The 26,810-nt window shown below is 40.5% G+C and overlaps 2 protein-coding genes across 4 annotated transcripts; one reads left to right on the plus strand and one right to left on the minus strand.

Annotated features, from left to right (window-relative positions):
• Window positions 1-4,607: 4,607 nt before the first annotated feature.
• On the plus strand, window positions 4,608-24,356 carry stat6 (signal transducer and activator of transcription 6, interleukin-4 induced). Of its 3 annotated transcripts, none has more exons than XM_086141341.1 (22): window positions 4,608-5,182; window positions 9,374-9,515; window positions 10,096-10,240; window positions 11,592-11,672; window positions 12,631-12,817; window positions 13,025-13,125; window positions 13,306-13,454; window positions 13,983-14,099; window positions 14,264-14,446; window positions 16,055-16,142; window positions 16,222-16,344; window positions 16,638-16,730; window positions 17,840-18,043; window positions 18,148-18,242; window positions 18,337-18,470; window positions 18,930-19,079; window positions 19,169-19,232; window positions 19,512-19,574; window positions 19,866-19,940; window positions 20,925-21,038; window positions 21,149-21,247; window positions 21,353-24,356. In XM_086141341.1, the coding sequence occupies exons 2-21, from the start codon at window positions 9,382-9,384 to the stop codon at window positions 21,201-21,203; spliced, it is 2,355 nt and encodes a 784-aa protein (XP_085997467.1). In that variant the 5' UTR covers window positions 4,608-5,182; window positions 9,374-9,381; the 3' UTR covers window positions 21,204-21,247; window positions 21,353-24,356. The 3 variants fall into 3 exon arrangements, with proteins under 3 accessions (XP_085997467.1, XP_085997466.1, XP_085997465.1); XM_086141340.1 differs by adding an exon at window positions 7,763-7,888 and having other exon boundaries at window positions 4,609-5,182; window positions 21,149-24,356; XM_086141339.1 differs by having other exon boundaries at window positions 4,609-5,182; window positions 21,149-24,356.
• Window positions 24,357-24,766: 410 nt separating this feature from the next.
• On the minus strand, window positions 24,767-26,130 carry mipa (major intrinsic protein of lens fiber a). The gene is made up of 4 exons (XM_086141343.1): window positions 25,749-26,130; window positions 25,406-25,570; window positions 25,240-25,320; window positions 24,767-25,151 (listed from the first exon to the last, which is right to left on the minus strand). Exons 1-4 carry the CDS (start codon window positions 26,106-26,108, stop codon window positions 24,966-24,968), a joined length of 792 nt encoding a protein of 263 aa, XP_085997469.1. The 5' UTR covers window positions 26,109-26,130; the 3' UTR covers window positions 24,767-24,965.
• Window positions 26,131-26,810: the final 680 nt, after the last annotated feature.

Below are 26,810 nucleotides of genomic sequence, written 5' to 3' on the forward strand. Positions count from 1 at the left end.
TCATTAGCCCACAGGTACTGGGTCTATACATGTTAGACTGTTGCCATGGTCCCATAGAGGTATACACAGAATGATGTAATATTTCCCACCGCCCTTTCCTGCCTCTTTCTTTCTCCCTCATCACTCTTTTTCTCTTTTTTTCTCTCTTACCAATGCAATCTCATTAGATTGGATAGCCCCTGGCCATGAGCTCCAGTGACCATGTGGTGTTGTATCCTCTCCCCCCCCTCCCCCGTCCCTTATACTGATTCCTCTGGAGTGGAAGTGGTCTGATTGATGTCCAGCAACCCTATATCACAGTACAGCCTTCCCTCTCCAGCTGGTGGCTTCAGTCATGCCGTACAGCCTGATCAATCAGTGACCCCCACCGTGCATACTGATCACTGTCTTAGAAAACCAAACTAAAAACAGAGCAAACCCTGCCTCGAGCGGTACAGTCGGGATAATGCGAGTGATTGTTCACATGTAATTACGGAAGTGAAATTATAATGATCCCTCTGAGGTAAATAGATAACGGTTTTATTTGTCATTGTTCCTAACAAGAGAGTTCCTGCAACTTTGTCCAACAAAATCTGCTTTTAATTTTTCATTTTTTGATCTGTTTTCACAGTAACTTTGTTCTTGGTTATTGTACAATTTCTGTAACAATTTCTACCTCATTTTTGCGGCATATTGTACATGAAAGTATTTATTTCATGTCTTTTTGATGTCTGTTTTGGAGATGATAATGTTCTTGAAATGTAATGGTCTACCTCAGAAAAGACTGTATTTTAAGAGAAGAGTATCACACAATATTAAACAAAATTTGTCAGTATTGCATTGAGTTCCTGACTTTATTGTTTTTTTTTTTTGTGATCTCAGCAGTCGAGGGATTGCAAATGACCTGAGTGCACCACTCACATGGTGCTTGTGCTTACCTCATGTAGCCGGGCGCTGGGCTTGACCCCAATGTAAAGGTCAACACACATACTTAAACTGATTGCTAAATTGTTTTATTAAGGTAAAGGCGTTTTGGATTTGCTCACTGGTCAATATAAATTGACCGCACTGTGAGTAGTAAAGTCAAAATGAAAAAGAAACTCGTCCGGGGGGTCGAAATGAAGATGCCGCTTTTGGAAATGAAAAACAAGCCTTGCTGCGACGGGTGAGGCCGGGTTCGAAGGGTGCGTGCGGGGTGAAATTTTAGAGAGATGAAGGGAAAGACAGGCAGTGTCTCTACGTCTCATCGTATGCACTCATACTATGTTTGTACGTGTGGTGCATCGGCCATAACCGCAACAGAGGCAGTGCTAGCATACCCCTGAGGCTGCAGACCCAGCACAAGAGCACAGAGGTCCTTCATCCCCGTCACTGTCTGTAAACAACAGCGTGTCCCAGCGGCCTGCCCTACGCTATTTCTGGAGTTTCCTGACATCTCACAAAGACCCCAAACTAACTGGGGGAAGTAAATCTGATTAATAAGACATATTAGTGCAGCTAAAGCTGGAAACAGGAAAACAGGAAGCAGTCCTCCTCCATTACAGGAAAGAGCTGGTGTCAGAGCTAATCTTTGACCGCCTCTCTGCAGAATACGACTGCTGGTGTTGATGACAGAGTAATTAATGCTCTAATAATGATGCATTGTTGTGTTATAAGTTCATCCTTGTGCAGTGGCTGCCCTTCATCCTCTGATGAAGGATAATCATTTCTGCAGCTGTTGAGCATTTATTTCCTACCTATTTCTGTCGCAAACTGAATAACATAATTTGCAGGATGTCATTGATCAGACAGACCCTGTGCAATTTGACTAAAGAGAATGAGGAGCTGCACATTTCTTTGCTCACAAAATTAGTTCACAGTAGGAATGCAAAATGTTTTGAGGAGTAAATAACTAATTAAGATATTGCATTATTTTGTTGATTTCTATTTTTGCAATGGTCTTAAATAAGAGTTATAGGGCCCATGATTGTCCAGCACACTGGTGTTGCTGTGAGGGAATAGTTGACATTGCATGCTGCGCCCATCCGCCGTCTATATTTTCAGGGTCTGACTTCCTGTGAGTCACTTTCTTGTACACAGATTTCACTTTGTCATGTTTTTTTCGCGAGTAATTCCTGTCCTCCAGGAAGTCACTCATTTTCCTCTCCCTACTGATTGGAGGTAATTAGGCGAACAGAGTTTGTAATTGGATAATAAAAGATGCTAATGAGCTGCTGTCCCATTTACTCACACTCGTGGTGAATAACAAGATTCTGCTCAGTCACTCTGAACTTTCTGTGATTTATAATCAAAGCTATTTTCAAAATTCATTGCAGATTATTGAAAGGACTTTATCTAAATAATAATAAAAATAATCGTCAAATTACATTTGCATTTCTACAATTACCATCATTTTTCTTTGACAGCCATTTTTGGTGTAAAATCTAGTTATGCTTATGTAGGAATTTTCACCTTCTTATGTGAAATGTTCTGTATTGAGTGTTGACGTCAAATGTATGAGGATATAATGGAAACAGCAAATAAAGGTTTAATATCCAGTATGAGCTGATCAACATTTTAATATCATCTACAGTTATCCATATAGATAGATAGATAGATAGATAGATAGATAGATAGATAGATAGATAGATAGATAGATAGATAGATAGATAGATAGATAGACAGACAGGGAGTAGGGAAACGGATGAAACCTTTCACTTTATGGAAATAACTTTCATACAAGGGTCATTCTTGATTCTCTCATTGCACATGGACACATTTCTGCTCCCTATCTCCTCCTTGCTGCTGGCCTTCCATTGTCCGGGCCTTGATACTGACAAGGTTGACATCAGAGGAGAGCTCTGACACTGGGTGAGTTAGGACTGCCAGCTGTTAGCAATCAAGTCTATTTTGAAGTCAGGGACACACGGACCCCCAGGGCCAAAGCAGCAACTAGCCCAACCCCTCGCCCCTCCAGCCCCGAGCCTGCAAGCCCCTGGTCCCATAGATAGCCAGCACAGCTGTATTGGTTCCAGATGTTAGAACCCTGCAGTAAGAGCCTTTTTCCTAAGAGGATACCCAAAATGATAACAAACCTGTGCAGAGTGGTAATGTAGAAAACAACAATCACGACATGATAGTCAAGGAAATGGGTTTTCAGAATAAATAACAGGCTACTGAAAATGTGAAAAAGCTAATTTGCTAGATGAACAAACTCTTAACACATATTCTCGTGACTTCTCACCTTGACATAGGAGCCGCAAGCAGTGATGTAAAGATACGACCCATGGAAAGTGCTTCTACATGAATGGAATCAATGTCATATTGCACCGGTTTAGTTACTGGTTCTTTCCTTGATGGTGTTGAGTTAGTTGTCATTGTAAATATCAGCCCGCATACTGAGCAGTGCTGGTGTAACTGGCAACAACTTCTGACGAGACATTCTTAAGATGAAGAAGATTACAGCTCAACATGGTTTCCAGCCTCAAATGAGAACAAAAAGCATCTGTAACCAGATCAATCCGATGCCAAAAATAAATGAACAAATGCAACGAACAATGAAAACTCCGGATCTTCTGCAGGAAACCACCGCAGCCCAATTGTTTCTGTTTGAGAAAGGTCAGCCACATTTTTCAGGAAATTGGCTTTGGCAGGTGGAATGTCCTGGTAAAATAAATAAATTATGCATAGGCATAGATGAGTATAAAATACTGCCGTTGAAGAACAACCATAGCAGAGACGTCATCGGGAAGAAGAGATACTGAATTTAGCAATGTCAGAGGAGGATCAAAGGGGGTGGATTTTTCGCACAGGTAGATTTACTTCATATTGGGTAGTCTGCAGTAGCTCATGTGTCATCTCGCTATGATGGCACCTAATTTCAAACAGACCCTCACCATGTTGAGGACTTGCAGGATTCACACAGGGCTGCAGTCCCCTCCTGTGGCCAAAGCAGAAAACTGACTTCACAAGGCATCTGCTTGGGTTTAACCCCCCTCACATTTAAATATCCGAGTTTATTCAGAGGTCATCATGGTACCTTGGGATCAATGGGCATGATTACACTTGGAATTCACTTGAAAATGTTTATTCTAGCACTGACACATGACACGACACCTCCCATTCTCAATAATATATCTGAAAAGAAAATAGCGATGAGAACATTTGACAGACAGCTGTCTGTCATTCTGTTTAATGAAAGCGTTTAACAATTTCACAGAGGAAGGCTCTTACATGATTTTATTTTATACACATACAGTAGAACTACGAATACACACCCTTTCTGTTGGTTCACTCTCTACTTCATCGGTTATTTCGGGTCACAGAAACAAAACACACCCACACACGCACACACGTTCCGAGATATCGTGACTTCAATGGCTTTATGTTATTGTTCTTCGCAGGTTCGCCGGTACGATATTCGTTGTTATATCGCCAATACGTGTAATCGACAAGCGATAGATCGAGAAAAACGCACATTCTCGAAGCCATCCGGAGGCGTCGACGTGCCGGGAACGGGCGGGTTGAAGCATGCAAAGTTCCGGATCGGTTGAGGGATAAAGTTGAGCTCAGGCTGTCAGCGGAAACACCAACAGAGCAATCTTCGCTACACACACAAACACACATACACACACACACACACCGCCCTATGGAGAGCGGCTGTCTGCCGGTTAGTGAAGATTTACTGGAAATGTTAAGTGTTCGTTAAAATGACTCAGCAACATTACACCGCCCACAGACATCACGCAACCTACGGAAAACGAGGTTAAACGTAACTGCATTGTGCAATTTAAAAACGTGGATCCCCTAACTTTATTTGCGGTCTACAAACAACAACAACAACAACAACAACAACAACAACAATAAAGAAGTGACTGACACCAAGTGTCTCTGGACGCCCGCGCGCGCCTCGTGACGAGAGGAAGTACAGCGGGCGTTTCATTCACGCGAGCCTCGAAGGAACCAGGAAGTGAGGCGAGGCATATTGACCCGCCGGCCGCCCCTCTCCACCCCCGCTGTGTGGCGTTTCGGAAAGTTCGACTCTTCAAATTGCCATAAAATCAACACAAAAGAATTACATCAAGTTCGCGGGGAAACCCTGGCGTTGGTCGTCATGTTGACGGAAAACCGGAGGGTCGGACTCACCGTGTGAACTTAGTCGGCAGGCTCGAGCGGAGGAAGAACCGACGGAAGTCGAGGATTTCTATGTTTTGAATTACAACAGGTAAGATACTTTTTTTCCTTAACAATTCCATATCATTTGTTTTAATCGCTACAACTACTTTACTGTTCACGTATTTAACCAGACAATGGGTATGCGCGTCTTAAACTTAGAACTGTAGAAACGTCACTAGAAATAACTATTCACTTTTTAAGATACCGTTACAGACAACAAACTATCGCGGGATGTTTGGGTGTCTAAAATTCATTGCCGTTTCATTTCCCATGACTTCCACCACCAGCGTTCACGGTAATTGCAAAATGTATCAACTACCTTGTCCGTCTTGTTCTGTTTTATGGCGCAAAAATGTTGTGTTTCTCAAAGCTGTCACTCCTCTTTCCTCGCATAGACATATCACGCTCACCGATCGTTCGCTCTCTATATGTACGAGAAAACCGCAGTGTCTTATATCTCTGAAGTCAACAGAAAAACCTTGGTTGTTCCAACAGTTTGCTTCCAGTGAGGATGATAGACAAGAATAATTTGTTGTGAATAAACACAGCAGGATTTCGCTCTTTCAGACGTGATCGTCGTTTAGGTTAACTGTAAATTTGAACATACTGATTCTCATATAAAACCCTGGTGTGCAATTTAACGAATACTTCCGCACTTGAAATTTAACTGAATTTATACGGATTCACTCAACACCGTGGAGTAACCCGCAAGCAGGACCGATGTCCAAATGATTTAATCTGCAAAGTCATAAGTGTTGGCAGTGAATCCACACGATGGACTCCACATGCATCAGCTGCAGGCTGCAGAAGGATAACGTTATTTCACTGCTTCACCACATGCACTCACAGTATAACCCTTATATATCAGTCTAAGTCTAATTTGACAATGCTAAAAAACTAGTAATCAGTATGAATACATAAATAGTTTTGTGACAACCATAAACATACATACTTAAATATGCACATGCCGCTGCATTACAGAAATCCAAGATCATATAGTATATCATAAGAACACTCCTATGTTTTTGCAAGATAAATAGTCTGCTGTATTGTCTTAATGAACAAACCTCCAGCTTTGGTGACAGATCTCATCCAAGACACCTTCTGAATTTTATTAACATTAACAGTAATATGCACATGATGCACAGATCTGGGGCCACTTGTCCTCTTTTGGTTGTTTATAGGCTATGTCCAGGACACCCTTAATAGTCCTTTATGTTGTTGTTGCTTCCTGGCTATACTCTTCTTTTACTGTAAACATCACTGGTGTCCGGGACTACTGTTTCCTCAACATAGAGAACATAGAGAATGCCCAACAAAAGAGTTTTTTGATAAAACAGGGCAAGAGGTTGAGAGTGTTTGCTACTTCATACATTACTCTATAAGATGAGAATCCTCCAACATGAGACATGCAGAGTGCTTTCTTTCCAGTAATTGCATATCAGGAGCCTCCTCCAGTTTCCCTAAGCTACTTAGCACAAAACACTCCCAGAAAGATCCACTTGAAAAAAACCACTGAGAGACTCACAACTTGATACAACAGCCATAGCCGAGATGACTGTTAGGCTGTGCTGTATTCCTTTGTTATGATCTTAGTTACATGGATTTAAATAACAAAATATTAGAAATAACTCCCACCCCATGAATTTAAACTATCCTAATGAGTGTAATGATAGTTGATATAGTATTATCTTCCTAAATGACTGAAAATAACTCATCCTTATGGTTAATTAATGATTTAAAGTGATGTGGCACAGAAGTATGCATTGGCTAATGTGCTCATCACTTGGAAGTGATCCCCAACTATAATCATTGGCCTGTTGCTCTACTTGCATTCAGCTGCAGTTTGAATTATTACAAACAGGCTTCCTATTATTTTCATTATGGACTTTCCATTATTTTGGAGAGAACGCTATAAAGTAAACTTGTCTTCATAGAAAATGATTCTCCTCACATGTTGCACAGCTTCTCAAAGACCTCACAAGACAGAGACTTTTTACTCTGCTGAGTGTCAGACAAAACTTAGGGTTCCCAAGGCTGTCACATACTTTCAGCTCCTTGTGCATTTTCAATTATTTTTAATGGGAATAATCCCATACCAGTATTTAAAGTGTTAGCTCGTTTAACGATACCATGTATGTTCAGTCATAGTCTTACACACCCCTCCCTTCCTTTAAGCGTGAAAGTAAGTCCTGGATCGGGCATTCCTTTTCATTTTTTATTAACATAGGTACATAGCTTATATGCCATGATTTTACCCGTCCGGCCCACTTGAATAGATTGTCCATGTGGCCCCTGACCTAAAATGAGTTTGGTACCCCTGCTTTAAGGAATCATATTGAAGAAAAATCTTGGGTTACACATTTAGCCTTGTATTCAACAAATCTACAGAGGGAATAGGACAGATTTCTGGCTGAAGATTACAGATGTGTATTCATGCCCACGCACACAACGCACCTTGGAATGTTGGAACATACCATTGAGTCCGTGAAACATCTTTAGCTTTGCGATAAAAATTTCAGGTGTGAGACAAAGTGTCAAAGGATCAGGATTTCTTTCAAAATTCACCTTGGGTTCAAACTTGTCCTGTTTCTGCCAGCAAGAGGCAATGATAGTCCTCTCTTCTCAGGTGGATGGAGGATGCAGAAGGGATCTAGAAACCCATCGCTCCTCAGCTCACTCGAAGCAGCGGCTGGTTTTGTGCAAAGCTGACCTAAGTAGCACGAAACATTTGAACAATTTCAAATACTTTAAAGTAAATATCTTGTTCAACACATTGTTGTTTTTGTACTGTGAATTTTGATGTTGCCCCGGGAGCCTCATCCTCCCTCCACCCTTAAAACTGACTGTCCCGCATTTTAATTAATTACGTGGCATTTTGAGGTATTTTTATGATTGAGGCAAAAATGTAGCATCTATGTTAACATTTTAATTTTTGCTGTGTTACTATTTGATATATACATGACAGAATAATTTATTACAAACAGTGTTTTTCATACAATGTATGTTTTTCGAAGAAAACTAGAAAACAAAAGCTGGAATCTGATAAGAATTCCTCAAATAAATTTGTCTTAGCTAAGGTTGAAAACAACCCCATATTTTGTCTGATTTCAAGGATCATTTGAGATTCATTGTCATTTAATATACAGTATATGTAAATATATTCATAATTTTTGTTTACTGACTGGAAAAAATATATGTCATTAATAGCATCAATGTGCTCACATTGACGATCGTGGTCTGGTTATTTTTCACATTTTGCAGAAAGAATGTGAAAGATTTCAATGTCTGAGGTGTTTTTACACAGCTGGTAGCAGGATAAAAACCATCAAGACCCAAGCCATCCCAATTATGGGATTAAAATCCAAAGACAAGCCAAATATTATATCCCAGCTTTATAATGCAAACAGTACTTAAATCAGTGCTTCTTCATGTTAACTGTTAGGGAAATGTTAAGATTTCTGAAGAGATATGTATTGTTATAAAAGGATTATTTCACTTCAAGTAAACGAAACCAAATGATGGACAAGGTATACATCAAAAGGTCAAAGACCAGTTGCCTCAAGCATCCTGTTACTATTTCATGATCTCTAGGGAGTAGTAAGATAAATTTGCTTGCATTTTTACATTGCAGTGGACAAAACTGTGCCCAGCTAATGAGGAACATTTAGTCAGGGATAAAATTTTGTCAAGGCGCTGATCTCTGAATGTTCTAGAATGTCCAATGTTGTTGGTCAGCACTGTTTTTATCATTTAGGGACTTAAAAGCCTCTCAAAAATAAATGGACAAACACTACATCAGGAACAGAAAGCAGATTGGTGTCATGTGAGCTGCGAAGTCTGGACAATTTATAGCACACCAACAAAGTATGTCAGTTCCAAACATACTAATAAACAAACAGTCATGTTTTTAAACAGTCTAATAAATTGACTCTGGGTGTCCTTGAAAAAAACAGAAGTATGCTGAAATTCTTGAAACCATATTTGATATTGCGTGCGTGTGTGTGTGCGTGCATATATACATACAGCTCCCAAGGAGACCAGTATAGGAGACAGCAACATCAGTAAATTTTGTTTTATAACTATTTAACACAGAACAAATAAACTGATAACCAACATGCAAAGGGTGGCCGAACTCAATTTTTAGGGCAATCCAAGTCCAAATTTATCAGGTTGGATAATTATGAAACCATAATAATATCTTGATGATAGTAAAGCATGTCTGTTGTCACCTGTGCAGCACGGATCATGGCCCAGTGGAGTCTTGTTAGCCAGCTGATACAGTACCTACCGGATCAGACCATCAATGACCTCTACCCAGCCACGACATTCGCCATCGAAGTTCGACATTTTTTATCTGATTGGATTGAGAAACAAAGATGGTATGACACACACACACATATGCTCATGTCACATACATACTTACATAAACAGCAAGGTTCATGGATTGGCCCAATATAGATTATCCTCTGTAATGTGCCTCTGCACATTGGAAAGCGATCTGTCACCTTGATTCCATTGGTTGAAATGAAATATGCAGAAGCATCACTACATTTGCCTCCCTTAGTTTTCCAGATTTTTTGATGGGTTTTCGATTCATGCATTTTGTAGTTTCAACTGAAATTCCTATTTTGCAAATGATGATATCCTCTGTCATCATAGCTGTTTGGCACAGAAGACATTTTTTGCACCACTGACTTCCAGCAAAATAGTGATTTCTGATTCCACTAATATTAAAGTCTAAATCCTGTGAGACTGCTCACGCTACGCCATGCACTTAAAGGTCAATGAAATGAATATGTTCATGTGTGTTTTGATATAAAGGTATTGCATATGTGTGTATCTCTGTGTTTGATTGGTCATACGCTCCCCATTTTCCCAGTGTGTACAAGGATTACGATAATGTACATTACACCTTCTTTGTGTAATGTACATTGTGTTTGTGTATGCGTTAATTCACAGGGAGGATTTTACGCTGGACAATGCGGAGCAGAAAGGAAAGGCTCGGGCTCTCTTGGATGACATAATAATGTTGCTGCAGTCATTTTCTTGTCAAAACGCCAACGTGGTAGACAAGATGAAGCTGATGCAGATCAGTAGGAACATGGTAGGAACACCCTTTATCCCTGATAGATTTGAATTACACATCATGCTCGACCAGAGTGCATATATGCCGATAATTTAACCAGGCAGAAAATTTACTTGACACATGCGTCAACATGCCTGTTTTTTAAATCCATTTGCTTAGTGAACTGTGAACAGATGGAACAGTATCATGTAGGAACAAGTTTCACTTTCTGTTTAAAATTCAAGAAGTATCAAAATTATTTTCAAGTTAAAAGTTGGGCCTCCATAATGTCTCCGTTTTCTTAAGCTCTTTTTGCTAATCATGTAAGTTGAGTGCAGGAAACGCTTTGACAGCTTGCTTAAATGAATATTTGCTGTTATAACTGCATAGCAACCAGTGCTATAAGTACTTAGATGCTGTTTTTGTATGTCTATCCATGACCTTTGTTTCCCCACATCCCTACAAAGGAGTACCAGTTTTCCAAAGCATTCCTTAATATTAGGCCTCAGAAGTTTCTGGCAGCTGTAAAAAGTGCTCACATAACCAAAGCCAAAAGACATTTTCATAATTTCAAATGTGTAAGAATGCTTGATAAGTAAAATTGTTGCAGTTTCAGCCTTTAGACCAGGGGTGGGCAAACTTTTTGGCTCAGGGGCCGCATATACTTTTAAAATTTGACAGATGGGCCAGGTCAGCACGAGACATGATACATACAAAAAAAACGCATTTGTTAAAAGTACATATCAGACTCGTCTGACATTTGTCTGAACATTTGCTTTGAAAATAAAACCAGCGTGGTTTTGAAGGCTCTGACGTTTGCTTGCATTTCATGGACAAACTTGTTTTTCCCTTGTAGCTCCACATCCAGCTCATTCATGTGTGTCAGTATGTCCATAGTAAATGCTAAAGCACAAAGCCTATCTGTATCATTCAGCTCAGGACAATTCTCAAGTTGTCTCAAGTAGCTCCAAAAATTAAATAATCTCCTGTTTGAGCTCCCACATTCATTGATCCAATCATTCACATCAAGTATGAATTCTGTGCCAATCTTTGTCAGGACGGATTAAAAAGACCAATGGGGCGGATGTGGCCCGAGGGCCGTAGTTTGCCCACCCCTGCTTCAGACTGTTAAAGCTTACATAAGTCGTTTAAAGTACATTAAGATAATACATCAAAGATTAAAATCCATTAAAACGGTCAAAGATTAAAATCCAAGTTTCCTCTTGTGATTAACATATGAGTTCCTTCAATTTCAGTATATGTAAACATTCTTCCACATGAATCCTGGCCTGTTTCCATTATAAATGTGTTATTGTAGGAATTTACAATAGCAAACTACAGTAGTCATGTGTGCACTTCACTAATGAAATATGTTTTGTTTATTTCACAGACCATATTTCAGAAGCAGCCTCTGCAGTTTGCAGTGATGGTCAGGGACACCCTTCGGAAAGAGAGGGCTCTGCTCGGGGCTGTAAGACATGTTTAATAAACACATTCTTCACCAAGTTTGACTTTGCTTCTCAGGCCGATGAGAAATCTGATAACAATACCAATACAAGTCTTTTTGACAATTGGGGTAGTCATGAAACTGATTTCTTCAACCAGCAGAAGGAGAAGTTTGCACTACATCTCTTGAAAGCTCACAGCACTCCTTGACTTCTGTGTTTTACAGCCAACATGTTGTTTTTATTGAAAATCCAAGTATTATAATTACTATTAATTCCCACAAATCTAGCAGCTCCGTGGAATGGCTGTTGTTGATGTTTAAAGGTTATTCCTTGAAGATAATTCTGTAAAAAAAAGTTTGGTTTTTGGCAGTTTATAGGGCATAACTGGCTCCCACTGCCTCTGCACTATAATAAGAATGAGAACAGGATGTCTCCTTCAGTTTCCTCATAGCAGTAGCTGGATGAAAAAAATGGGCGTCTTAAAAGGACGTGGGTTTTAAAACAATCTATTTATTTGCCGTGGGGTCTGTAGTATTCGTACCGCAATATTTGTGTGCCGTCTGATGAACATTCCAGTGCTTGTAAGACTGTTTCGCAGCTGTTTCCATCATTGCCAGTCAGTCTGTATGCTGAAATGCCTGCATGTTCTGCAGTCAGTAAGTGAGTCTGAAGAAAAAGCAGCACTGTTACTTGGGTGGATAAAATATGTTGACAAAATGTTTTTTTAGAACAGAAAATCTAAACTTAAAAAGGGTAATAAATCACAGTATGTAGCAATATTTAAGATTGCAATAGCACTGCATCATGCTGACTCTGACAATTCCAACATTTACAATTAAGTGATTTGTTATTTTGTCTATACTATTTTTTTCAGATTCAAGCCATGCCTCATTTTACTTTAATTTTGAAAAAATAAATTGATGAGATAGACTATTGTATTTGACTGCCTATTGTATCTAAAGTGCTGTTTGATGTCCGTAGACCCCACAGATGCCGAACCCCAATATCCAGTATCCACAGTTTGCAACTGTTGATCCTACAATGCCCAACAATCAGGACGTAGACCACCTGGTTCTTAAGGTTCTGGAGGTCCAGGATGTTCGGCAGAAAATGCACCACTTGCAAGAAGAGCTCAACTGGGAGAGACAGAACTACGAGTCTTTGCAAGGTTGCACACACTCACATACACATACACATACACATACACATACACATACACACACAGTATATGGCATATGTATGTACAAACACAGGTTACTCACACATCCAACACAGACATACATTGGTGTTTTTGTGTAGATTAAGTTCAGTCTTCCTCACTGTTTTTGGTAATGTGGTGGGAATAGACATGTGACATTATTTGGTGCTTGTGCAGGGACAATGCAACAGAATGGTCTCGACCCCATCTCTTCAGATGTCCAGAAACTTCAGAATCGCATCCAGCAGATGGAACACAACGTGAACACCATGGCCGGAGTGAGCAGGATACATTGTTGTAACTGCAAAGTTCATGCATCTGCATGTGTGCTCATCCACCAATTGAGGAATTCATTAAGACCTTAACTTGAAAGATCACAAAGCCCTTCGGGTCTTCTGCATGGTGTGTAATATTATTTTTAAATAAAAATTCATGAATACATGTGTTGATGGCTGCAGAAGCGATTCCAGTTGCTTCAGGAGTGTGTGGAGTGTCTTGACCAGTGTCAGACCAGACTTCTCAGCAGACTGAAAGCTTGGAGGTGTGATCAGTACAAGGCCACCATCGGACATCCCTTCGATGACAACCTCAATGACCTGCAGACCAGGTGAGGTGGCTGGCTCCTGTGTTGTGCTTTGTCATGTAAAAACAACTGCACTTCATTATACAACAGGGTTTGTCAAGATGAAGAACATTTGACTGTAACATTTAACCGATTACATTAAACCACATGCTAGGGGTTTTTTTTCTTTCCTTTCAGTTATAAACCATATCACAATTTATGAGCTCCATGCTTCATAGTAGTTTATGTTCTTTAAAATTGCACACTGCTCCAGCGTTCTCCGTGCACAGCAAATCTATGGTGCAGATGAAATAAAATCCAAGCCGAACTGTAAATAAAATAAATGTGTTTAATTTATTAACAGTTCAGCTTTGCTGTGTGCAGAGAACTCTGGAACAGTGCACAATTGCACAAATGCACGGCTTAGTGGGAACATTGGTCTCAGGAGGTTAAAATGCTTTAGTTAATTTACAACCTTAACACTGACATTGAACATTTTTTACAGTTTTTCATAATTTATATACTATATCAAATGTCATTCATATATGTCATATGATACATGTAACTTGTCAGGTGTGAGCAGCTGCTTGGAGTGAATGGAAAGTTGAGGCAGGAACTGATGTTAATCAGTGAACGTATCCCTGAGCTACAAGAAAAGCTGGAGCAACTTCTACAGGTTGTGATTCAAAGGTAGTGCTAGTTAATGTTGTCCTAGGTTTTGTAACATCAACAACTAAGAAAAATGTAAATGTTGTCCCCTGTCTTTTACTTAAAAGATATAAATGAATAATGTACTCTTGTGTATCTTTTAAAGAAAAAATATATTCATCACTCATAACTGATCTTGCCCTCAGTTCTCTCATTGTGGATATGCAGCCACCTCAGGTTATTAAGACACAATCAAAGTTCTCCACCACTGTGAGATATCTTCTTGGGGAGAAAGTTGCTCCTGGGAAGCCTGTGGTGCTAAAGGCGCAAATTATCAATGAACTGCAGGCCAGGAAACTGGGATCAGCCACCGCACTCAGTACACCGAGGTGAGACATGAATGATGTCTGAATTTCCTAAATCCAATCCTGAATTTAGGAGATAGAATACAACTTACATTGCACTTGTTCCAAACAAACATGATACAGTAACAGATCCAACTGCCATACTGACCAACATGGTGTAACTCTTTCAAAGGACTGGTGTTAAAATCCCTGTCAGTGGGAAATTACCGTATTTTCACAACTATAAGGCGCACATAAAAGTCTTAGATTTTCTTCAAATTGTGCGGCGCGCCCTATAGTGCAGTGCAACCCTGTGTGTGTTGTTGTAAGGCAGACGTAGTAGGCGGACGTAGTAGAGAACACCATGATAACGTTAAAGGGGAAAGTTGGGGTTTTGATTGTATATAAAATATATACAATCGGGTATGTGCGTTATTCAGAACATCGTTGTTTTAACAACCCTGAACACATTGCCGACAAACACATCCAGCCCAGCCACATCGCTAACATGGACGAGGTGCCGCTCACTTTCGATATCCCGGTTAGTCACACTGTGCAGAGGAAGGGGACCAGCACGGTAGCGGTACGCACAACAGGGTACGAAAAGTCTTTTTGGAGACCACGGTTTCACTAAGAGTGGAAGGCAGCCAATGGATCGTAGATTCTTGGGCTAACCTGTCTGCCGGCACTGTTGTTCGAGCTCTCGCAAAAGCCGGCATCATTTCCGAGGAGCCGCGCGGCGCAGAAAGTGACTGACAGTGAAGCTGTTCAAATCAGAAAAAGAGGATGAGGACATCGATGGGTTCAATTGATGATGATTACCGGTAAAAAAAATGGATACCAAACTCAGTTTTGCTCCCGCTCTATTTTTAAATACGCACACTTGTATGCTTGTATGTGTGTGTTGTTGTTGTTGTAAGGCGGATGTAGTAGAGGACACCATGAGAACGTTTAAGGGGGAAGTTGGGCGTGGATTGTATATAAAACCCGCGCCCTATAAGCAGGTGCGCCTTATGTGTGTGTTACATACAATAATGGCACACATAACTGAGACTGCGCCTTTAAGTACGGTGCACCTTCTGGTCGTGAAAACACGGTACTTAATTGCTGCATAGAGCACGCTTGGAAAGAGGGCAGCAAAAACAAAACAAATGCCTCCCATCACCCTGCTTAATTATGGAGGACATTTGAGGACATGAATTTAGTTGGTGTGAAAGAAGAGATTGCAGTAAAAATAGGTTAAGATAAAGACAGATGATGTTTTTATGGCGACCCCTGAAAGGAACAGCCAAAAGGAAAGAAAGATCCTGCTGAATGATGTTGAAAGTAGCAAGAGAGTAAATAGAGCAGAGAAGTCGCTCACATGATGAGTTACAAATGTTTGGAGATGTTTGTGTTTTTTTTTTTTTTATTGTTTTTTTTTTTTAATTCTATCTATCTTTTTCTGAAGTACAGATTTGTTTAGTTTAAAAGTTTTTTTTAGAGTTTTAAATTCTCTAAATGTTTATATACTTTTGCAAGTGCATTTAGAATAGTAAAAGTCAACAATAGCAGCTGTGCTGTGTCAAATTGTGTACTTATAAAGAGGATGATGTAATGAATAAAACCGCTTTTATTTAATGAATAAATATTTTTTCTTTTGGTCAACAACAGTGACAATGTAGGGGAACTGATCAATAACACAGCAATCCTTGAACACAACGTAACTAGTAAGACCACATGTGCCACCTTTCGGAATATGGTATGTACTGTTCCCACGCATGGACTGGATTCATTGTTGGAAGAGTCATGGAATTAAAATAGATTATTTTATTTGGCAGTCCATCAAGAAGATTAAGAGGGCTGACAGAAAGGGATCAGAGTCTGTGACAGAGGAAAAATTTGCCCTTCTCTTCACAACGGAGATCATCATCACTGGATGCGACACACCACACAGAATACAAGTTTGGCCTTTTCCATTATCATCACTCTTGGTTGAATGTTTCATGCATCTTGTTGCCCAAGTCACTATAATGATTTGTTAGGGTAATGCCATATATCATAAAAAGTAATAGCAGTCTTCACCAATGCAGTGATGCAGTGGTGTTTTTCATTTTTACTGTGTGATAAGGGTGTCTATAAAACAAGACTAAACACACTAAAGCCTTTGAGCAAGCCTCTCAGACTGCATGTTCATTGGATGGCTTTGTGTATCAAGCAGTGAGAACCGGTTCAATATTGATTTATGTCACTGCAGATGATCTCACTGCCGGTTGTTGTCATCGTCCATGGGAGTCAAGACAACAATGCTCTAGCTACTATCATATGGGACTGTGCATTCTCAGAACATGTAAGTGTCCCATTATTTGTCTGCTTTGCTCCACTACCTGTTTCCTGTAGATCGTGCCTCTCTTTATCTTTTGTCATGTTTTTGTCTATGCAGCTCTAAAGATAGTATACAAAGATTGTTTTGATGCCATGTACTGATTTTGCATTATGCAACCAGTGGCCACTTTCAAGTTTTGAACAAATGAATGAATAACAATAAAAATCAGGGATAAAGTACGGCGATAGTAAAATGTCTCTTAAGTTGCCTCTTAGATAACCTGAAAAGAATATACAGTCGGGGGCTGCTTTTAAACATAATTGTGAGATATATCAAATTTTGCACATATCCAGCAAACAAATGTATGCATCGAAAACCTAAAGCTTAGAGATGACACAAACATGCACGAACACCAAAACAGACAGGTTACATTAAAGATTCACAAGATCAAATGAATCGGCATAGAAATGAAAAGCAGTCTGGCTAAAAAATTATATAACTTAAAGGAAATGCCCGATTTGTCAAAAAATATGAATTTTTAATTATATGTCGACTAAAGCTATGTGATGATAATGTTATTATATTGTTATGTTCCATGCATGTTTTATTCTAACCTGACATTATAGGATTTTCATTGTATTTTCATTGATATTCATTGTCCCTATGGTTTTTCCTGCAGGTTATAAATGATTTTATAATTGTGCCACCCCTTTTTTTGGGCTGCTGTTGTTCCTCTTATGTCATGTATTTTAGATTTTACCTATGAAATATCAGGAAAGTGAAAACCCTTTCCTGTTTTGCTTTTCAAAAAGGTGTGTGCGTCTGCACAAAAAAAGAAAGCCTGCTCTGTGAGTTCTACGTTCCATGTACAGTTAGGCCCAGAAATATTTGGATGGTGACACAATCTTCATCATTTGGCTCCGCATGCCATCACATTGAATTCGAATTGAAACAACTGCAATGGAATTGAAGGGCAGACTTTAAGGTTTAATTCAAGGGGTAACTGGGAATCACCCCGAAGTCCATTATTCTTTTGTTGTTTTTTTTTACCCACTTATTTACTTAATCTTTGTTGTCCCTTGGTACAAAGCAGCGTTCTCACCATATCAACCTTTTTCTGTTGTTGTGATTAGGACAGAGTGCCATTCGTGGTGCCAGAACGTGTGCCCTGGAGACAGATGTGCGACACCCTCAACAGTAAATTCACTTCGGAGGTACAGACACGCCACAACCTTGACCACTTCAACCAACTCTTCTTGGCCCAGAAAATATTTGACAAACCCGACTTTACGGACGACTTCAGCAACATGATGGTTTCCTGGGCTCAGTTTAACAAGGTATATCTGTTCGATGTGCGAGTCCTTGCTCTGATGTGTTGGAACTCTAACAAACACACGCACACACATACACACATATCTAAGAGTGGATTTCAATCTTATAGGAGGTTCTCCCTGGTAGACTGTTCACTTTCTGGCAGTGGTTTGAGGGCGTGATGGACCTCACCAAAAAACACCTGAGAACCTACTGGAGCGATGGGTAAGGGCACTCCTGCTCTTTCAGTAATTGATATGAGCTACCTTGTGCCCTCTGTTCTAAATTGAAATTGTTTCCAATGTGCTTTCTCCATCAGGCTGATATTTGGATTCATTGGGAAGCAGCATCTACACTTGATTCTGAAAGACAGGCCCAATGGGACCTTCTTGCTTCGCTTCAGCGACTCTGAAATCGGAGGCATTACAATTGCCTATGTGTCCGCTACTGAGAGTAAGTATTTCCTATGATTCTGCCACAGTGGACATCTGTAACATATACAGTAGATGTGCAGGAAATATGTTTAACCAAAGATTCCCGATCTTAATTCGTTAAAGCTTCTGTGACGTCAATATATAAATTGATGCGCTTAAGGCTATTTTAAACAGATAATCAAGTGATACATGGGGATATATATCGACAGAATAATCAAGTCTCGTCACTCATTTTCAAATTACCAATGACCAATCATACAATTTGTGTGTGTTTCCTCAGCAGTCTTATTTATTTCTAATAAATTACTAAAACAAACATTAGTGGAATGAAAGTTGTTCTCCTTGTCAAAAATCGAAACAATTTTTACAATTCAGATTTTTTTTTTTATCCTCGAGTCGGTTTACCTTTGTGTGGATCTTGGAAGGGCTAACAAAAGCAAAAAAATTTGCTGGTTTCTTTTTTCTAATTTTCTACTAGATGGGGCACAGAGAATCCAGAACATCCAACCCTTTACAAAGAGAGACCTTGATATTCGTACCCTTGGGGACCGTATCCGAGACATAGGCCACATAACCTTTCTGTATCCTGACTTTCCTAAACATGAAGTTTTCAAAAAATACTACTCAGGTATTGTACTAATGCACGTGGGAGGTATTTTATTGGTACGTGCACCCGAAAGCAGACAAATAACACACATATTATACTTTCATTTCAAGAAGTGCCACAGCCATCACCCAGCGGGGGATACATCCCTGTGACACTCCACACCAAAGTGGGCATGTAAGAAAAAATTCAAATTACCCGAGAGTCAGGCGGTCCGGATGAAAGGAATGATGTAATGATACTGAAACTGAAGTAGACAGTCCAAGAAAATAACTGTTCTAACAATCAATCATATTCATCAGATTTAGACAGAAAAGCTGTGTATTTCAATTCCTGATATTCCCAAAAATCCATCGTACGTATTAAGGTATTATTCAACGGTATGATACATGATCTTGATACAAGTTTGCCACTCGAAAGCATTTGCACAGTTTCATCTATCACTTTCTTTTCCAGGGAACCTGGCACTGAAACCCAAGATCCCAGTATGTCCCTGCACAATCCTGTTGGCTTCAACATGTACGTAGGTCGTCAGCTGTACTCTCTACGTGTCCTCAGCCTCTCTCTAGGAGGAAAAGTGAGACTTTCGTTCTGCTGCTCTCTTGTGGCTGAAGTGAACATTACCAAAACAATGCCAAAAAAGTTCTGTGTATTTTCTCATGATTTTGAAACCATTTGCTTTCATTTCCATTGTGATTCACAATCCGCCCGTCACGCTGCTCAGCGACAACCGGCACAAAAAAAACAGCTCACATTAGTCAGTTGGCATTGAGGTCACAACTGTAAATGTCAATGTGTTTGCATTTGCAGGGATACCGGCTCTGTTGCACCCTGCGTTCCCCTCATGGCAACTCACGCGGAAAGTCCCCATAATTCCTACCCTATGTAAGTCTCAAATCCTACACACAACACTTTTTACTGTGTTCACCTGGTTATTAAAGAGTGTCACCGACTTAATTGCATTGAAAATTATCTTAACTTGTTATTTTAAGACTGTTTGAGAGTGGTGATATATGTTATGTAGTTATTCCTAGCATTTCAAGATAAGTCCCTCAGAAGTGGTGTTAGCATGATGCCTGAATAGCTGTCAGCAACTATTTTCTCAAATTGTGTTACCAGGACATATTTTACACAGTGCAGAGGTGTTTTTTTTTTAAACAAACATTTATTGGCCAACATTGCTGTAGAAAAAACTAATACAAAACTTTACTTTTCTCAAGTATTATCTTTTTTTGGAAAAACCCCTGAGAAAGGGACGTTGCGCGTGACAAAGGCCTTTTTTGCCCTCCCAATTAACCTGGTGTGTGAGGAGGAGAAGGCTCTCGTCTTTTTCTTGGAATGTGATTTTAGCTGAGGTGAAATAGTAGGCCGCTTGTGTTACCATCCTTGCACAAAGCTTGCAAAATACAGCTGTTTTTTCATGTTATATTTGTCTTACAGTTTTATTACAAGCCATGTAGTTCTAGTGAAAGACGCAGCAGTCTTATTTTCTGCAAAGCTTTTTCTCTCCATAGCCTTAGTAACCTCGTCAGGTCAAACACATAATGGGTTTTTCAGACAATCTGGCCATCACTGTATCATCCAAAGTCGCACCAATGGGCGAAAAAAAACACCTCTACACTTTCCAAACCACTTACACTGTCAACCCCTAGTTGAAATCCTAGTTGACACAGCATACTGTACTGTAGGTGTTGGAGTTCTGAGAGTGTTACTTGAACTGTTCGCACCCTATTTCACGGCAGACTACTTTTAATACCTCATGTGCATCTTGATTTAAATAAATTAAAAGGTCAGTCAGACCCCACTGCCATCCCATGATCATATTCGTCCAGTGTTGCTATGTGGTTTTAAGTCTCATTCTTCTCCCAGGCAGTTCCAGCAACCCTTCAGCCCTCAAGAATCTATCACGCAAGACCAAATGGAAACTACAGCCTCTCCCGCTGTGGAGTTTGACCCAAACTCTGCTTTGGTTTTTCCCGATATGTAAGTTGAAACATTGGATTGAATTCTTATTGGACTCTTTTCCAGTTTCCCAAAACTGATGTTTAACAGGTTTTTGAATTTGTCATTTCCAATTGGTGCCTTTCTTTTAGACCTACGGATGACAATATTGACCAAGTCTTAAACACCTTTCTGAGTTTTTCCTGAGGAATCTGGCAGCTTGACATCTTTCTGTCACGGCAGTTTGTCTGGTATGGCACGTCAGAGTGACACCTTCTTTAACATGTTATTATTATAAAAGAGCGCCACAGATTACGTGTCGTTTCTTTTTCATTATTGGATTCATTTTGTTCCAGTACAACTGAACAAGCACAGGAAAAGAAAAAAAAAAAAGATGATTAAGAACTTCATGGTGAAGAGGACGCAGAGTTGCTGTTGGGCGAGTGTGTCTTCTTCCCCATTTTTAGGAAAAATGTTTAGTTCTGTTGCTAAAAGTACAGAATTAACCCCTGCACTTCAGAAAATATGTTTATAACTGTACAGGTTGAATCGAGGGATCTAAAGTAAGAACTTTATATGGCTATATGTATAGAGCCACAATGCTAACACATCATCGCTTAGTTTCAAGTAATTCCACAGTAACAAAATATATTGCAGAATGTGGCGGGTTCTTTTTTCCAGATGATTTCAGAATGTAATGTATTATAAGAGTCATATTTCTCTGTATAACCCAAAGTGTTTGTGAAGCCAGTAACTATATCTTGCTAAATGCAAAATTTCATGCTCATTACAGAAACGATAGCACTTATTGTCTATAGGTTGCAGTGTTCATCAGTAACGCATTGGAAGTCTGTATTATTTTGCCATATGCTTATTTTATTTTTTTACTTTTGTTAATCTTTTACAAGAATTGCTGAATAAATTGGCTGGCATTTAAAATCAATTTGGTGAATTTTTTTTTTTTTTTAACATTGAGTTTAGAGGGATTGCAGTGATAAAAGGGATAAAGATAGAGATCGAGGGGTTTCAAAAGTTCTCTCTTCTATCATTATTTTTGAATTTATAGGTTGATGTAGAGGCATCGCTGTGTAAGATGCACTCATAGAAAAAATATTTAAAAAAATGACAGTGTGGATGAATGAAGATACAACATGCACCGCAGATAAGGGTCCAATATTGTTATATCTGTTTTTTAAATACTTCAGATGTGATTTTCGCTAATTAGTTTTTCTTGTTATTTTAAAACAAAAATGATATTTTTTATGCACCTTGGTGCTTTGTGTGCATAAGTGTCAAGGTGTATTTAATGAACGCTTTTTATCTTGTGGTCATTTGAATAAACCACTCAGTGACCCATTGGCTATTATTTTTTCACGCAGCTAGTTAATTTTCATATAGGATGACAAAGAAATATGTCTTTTCCCCAATATCGCAAGAATTTTTTTTAAAATGTATTTCAGAAACGTATCCTGAAAGGAAATAAACCGGGGGGGAAAAAAAACACATCGCAGTGTTTATTGAATATTAACCTCACCTGATATGCAGATGATTATTTGTTTAGTTTTCATATAAATTGGCAATTATTTGCATTCATCTCACAATCGCAACTTCTTCTTTTTAATGTCGATTAATGTCTTTCTCGTTCGGAACCACCTTTTCGCATCGTATCTAATCTAAAGCCGAAGAGAAAGAAACAGACAAAGAAAACAAATGGGAAACATAAGAATTTTAGGAATTTTTTTTTGACATATAAAAATAATGTATCAATTGCATTTGATTGGAAAGTATTCCCTGTACCATGAAGGCTGTCCATTGAATGAATGTATGTTGATGTGTAACATAATTGGTTATCACTTTCATAATCCATCAGCCAAAGAGGAGACATTGCATAACCTGCGTATTGTATTTCCTATCCAACTAGTTTCAATAACCATGAAATGTTTTTGTTTTTTGTTTTTTAAAAAAAAAAGGAAAACTTTACACTGTACATCACAAAGCTTTTCCATTAGAACACAAACTCTAAATTTCAACATGTCGCTAAATGTCAATTCTACTCAACCACTGCCAGGGAAATCACACTGAAAAGGTTATGCTGAGGGAAGCAGAAAGAGAGTCAGCTTACATGTCTGGTTCGGTAACAGCTCTGGCAAATGTCAAAATGTGAACTTCTGTCAGTGCCTCGTCCCCCTCCCTCCATCCCAGCAGCTTTTGATGCCCCCTCATTAGAGCAGAACAGTGTGGCCGCTACATAAATAAAGGGAGGAGGTAGGGTGAATGAAGGAGGGATGGATGAGAGAAGGGGACACCAGACCAATGCAGAGCGTCGGCTTCAGAGGTCGTTCTCTCGTGCCGAGTGAATGTAAATAAAGTTGTACAAACACACTAAAGATTTCAGTCGCCTCACTGTGACCCTCTCTTTTATCCCAAATATCCTGGAGAGGCATGTCCAATGAAACGATCTCACTCCTAAAGAGCCAGCCAGCTCAGCGTAGAAAAAGAGAAGGCACCAGGTGTTTGCCAACACCAGCGAGAAGCCACCACACCTCATGCACTCTTTGATTTCTAACCTTGAGTAACAAGGACTCTTCAGTCGTGTCAAACAACACAAATCAAATAGGAAAGCTTGTTCTTCTTTAAAGCTTATCAGATTTGCTCTCTTTCTTTTTCCAAGGCAGACACACAGAATTAAAAGCAAACCAACTATTAACACACCTGTACATGAATGTTTAATAAGCACTGCTCTAAAAGCAAAGCTTTCAGGACAAAAGTCATGTCTGAAATTAATTTTAAGATTATTGATCCCAACAAAAATACCTTGGGAGTTATCCCATTAGGATTCAAAGAATTAAAAAAATAAAATAAAATAACCCTGCAGATTTGCTATAAAAGCAATGTGTAAAAAATTTGGGGCGATACTACCCATATCGGAACTTCACTGAAGGCTGAACATTTTGTGTTTGTATTATTAGAATACGAAAGTTTGCTTCACGAGGTGAAACACAGGTTTTAGCTTTGAAAATCGACTGAAAACGCGGATTATTTTCCATCTGCTATGAAAAGTGGGATTCCGTGTGAAAATCAAACCAACTTCTATAGCATCACTGAGGGCAGCATCTTTCCCTAAAATAAGCTGGTATGATATTTCTTGTAAAATCATAACACGGACAAAGGATTGCGGCAATTAAAAGTTAAGAATGAAAACAAGCACACAAGCATACACAAGCACACGAAATGCTTACTCTCTCTCACTCGTTCACGCACTTTCTCCTTCTCTCGCACGCACGCACGCACGCACGCACACACACACACACACACTCAAACACGCGCATGTAGCTAAAAAAAGAAAAGAAAAAAAAAGAATATGAACTAAATAAATACTGGTGAATTATATTACGTACATGTAATATACCCAAGGTTCGTTGAACAAAAACAAAACAAATGGCGAGATCACACTGGATCAAAATGGAAAAGCATGCAGAAGTCCACTGCTCTACTGTAGCTTCACTCCTAGCAGACTAGAAAATAAGGAGAAAAACAGAAAGAGGGAAAAGAAATGATAGAGGGACCCTGTCCTGAGCAGTTAGAGCCACCTGGTCAGCCAGGAAAACTGCCCCAGCCCCACCCCCATCCCCCCCACACACGCACACCACAAGACACAGGGTGCTTCCTTCAGTGGCAAGATTTCCTCTAGCCCTTCTTCATTGTCCTGCAGTACAAGGGAGAGGAGGGCTGGGTAGAGGGGCAAGTAGGCGAGATGGTCAGGGATTTGAGAACCCCTTCATTGTGATTCGGCAAGCCCGGTTCTGGATGCAGAACGAGGATTATAAAAGATATTCAGAATCTTTGTTAGCATGTGTGGAGGTGGGAAAGAGGTAAGTGTGCAGAAACGCTGAGTGGGCTGAGGATGGACCATGAACTGAGGGTGCAGAGTGAGGAACGGGGTCAGAAAGCCAATCTTCTTCACCAGGCTTATAGGGCCTGTGTCTTGAGCTCGATGGGCTCTCCCCTGGTCTCCTGCTGGCCCTCAGCCTCGGGGGGCCGGATGCCCTTCAGCGTGGCGAGCCTCTCGGAGAGGCCACGCATGCGTGGGAAGAGCATGAAGTCGTACAGCAGAGCACCCATGGCGCCGCCTATCATGGGTCCCACCCAGTACACCTGCGGTCGCGAAAAACGGAGAGGTTTCAATATTTCACATTGCGGTTATGAACCACTTTGGAGGGTCGCGTGGATTTCATTATCTTACCCAGTGGTTGACAAAATTCTTAACCAAGACGGCCGGCGCGAATGACCTTGCCGGGTTCATTCCCGCTCCGGTGTAGTACATCTAGGTTCAAAGAAGAGAAGTTAGAGGTGCAATCGTGCTGAACGTGACGCCCGCTCGGCACGGCGACGGCGCCGTCGGCTCTTACCCCGAGGAGATGCCCCATCAGCACCGAAAAACCGATAGCCAGAGCGGCGGATCCCAGGCGTCCGTTGCGCCTCTCATCTGTCACGGCAAAGATGCAGACGACGAGCTGCAGGGTGAGGAACACTTCCATGGTGGTGGCCATGCCAAGGCTGATGCCAGGCTGCAGCTAGAACACAACGCGATAGCAAACGCTGTAAATGACATTTCAGTTATTTTTACAAAGACTCATTGCTTTGCGCGGAGGACGGTCGACTTCTTGCTCGACATATTTCACGTGACTGTAGCGATGTCAAAAAAGAGAACACCGTGAAAGCTATTCATCGACGAAAAGCGGGTGGTCTTACTGTGTTGAGAGCCAGGTTTCCCCTCATGTTGCTGGGCGTGACCCCATAGAGCACGGCAGCACCGGCCAGGGCTCCGAGACACTGGGCTATAATATAGAAGAAAGCTCGGAACAGGGACATCTGAGAGCCGATTAGGTAGGCGAAGGTTACCGCTGGGTTGATGTGTCCTCCACTGATATGACCGATGGATTGGATGAGAGTGGCAGCAGCCAGCCCAAAGCAAAAGGCCACATGCAGAACGTTGTGGGGCCCAGTGGTCCAGCGTAGGGCTGCCCCCAGCCCGAAGAATACAAAGAACATGGTGCCGTAGAACTCGGCGAACACGGCCCGCCAGAACGACATTGACCGAAACTCCCACATGGTGGCAAAGATCGATGGAGGGATGAACAGAAAAACTAACTAATCGACTAAAAATAGACGTATTCCCTCAGAATACCGACTCGTTTTCGAGACGCTTTTGTCGGGTGGAAAAAAAAAAAAACAAAGGACGAGAAAAAAAATTTGTCAAACAGTTTTGCTAAAGCAAATTGCAAGAGGACATGAACTATGCGACATGTAACTGTCAGTTATCTGCTGCTCTGCCCTCCAAGTTCTAGTCTCTGTCATAGAGAGCTCCTAAGTGGAGCAATGCACCAGTCTCTAAGCATCTATGTGCCAGCCCCTCTGGTTGTTAGTAGAAGAACATGGAGAGACAAACGTTAAGCATGTCCTGCAGACAATCAGCCTCTTTACCAGGGCAGGGGGAGCTCACAGCCCTTTTTATAACACCCTGTGGCGATGGTGGCCCGGCTAAATCCAGGGGAGTGGCCAGCGCACAATAATACAACTCAAAACAAAATAATTTAACCCTTCTCTCGCCAGGCCCCGCCGTCGGCTCCACAAAGATGACCCCCGGGTGCCGAACTGAAGGTTCGGCGAGCCCAAACTCGCGACTTGGTCGGCCATTTTAGCGAAAGTTAATTGAAGATTTAGGATTTGTCAGAACCGGCCGAAGAGGTTTTGGAGCTGATGATTTTTCCGATTGCCATCAAAACCTCGACAGTGGGACTGCAGGATTTTCCG

The sequence above is a fragment of the Fistularia commersonii genome, chromosome 34 (assembly GCF_037954325.1).
Source record: "Fistularia commersonii isolate RoL2024-O1a breed Wild chromosome 34, RoL_Fcom_v1.0, whole genome shotgun sequence".
In the NCBI taxonomy this organism is placed as follows: domain Eukaryota; kingdom Metazoa; phylum Chordata; class Actinopteri; order Syngnathiformes; family Fistulariidae; genus Fistularia; species Fistularia commersonii.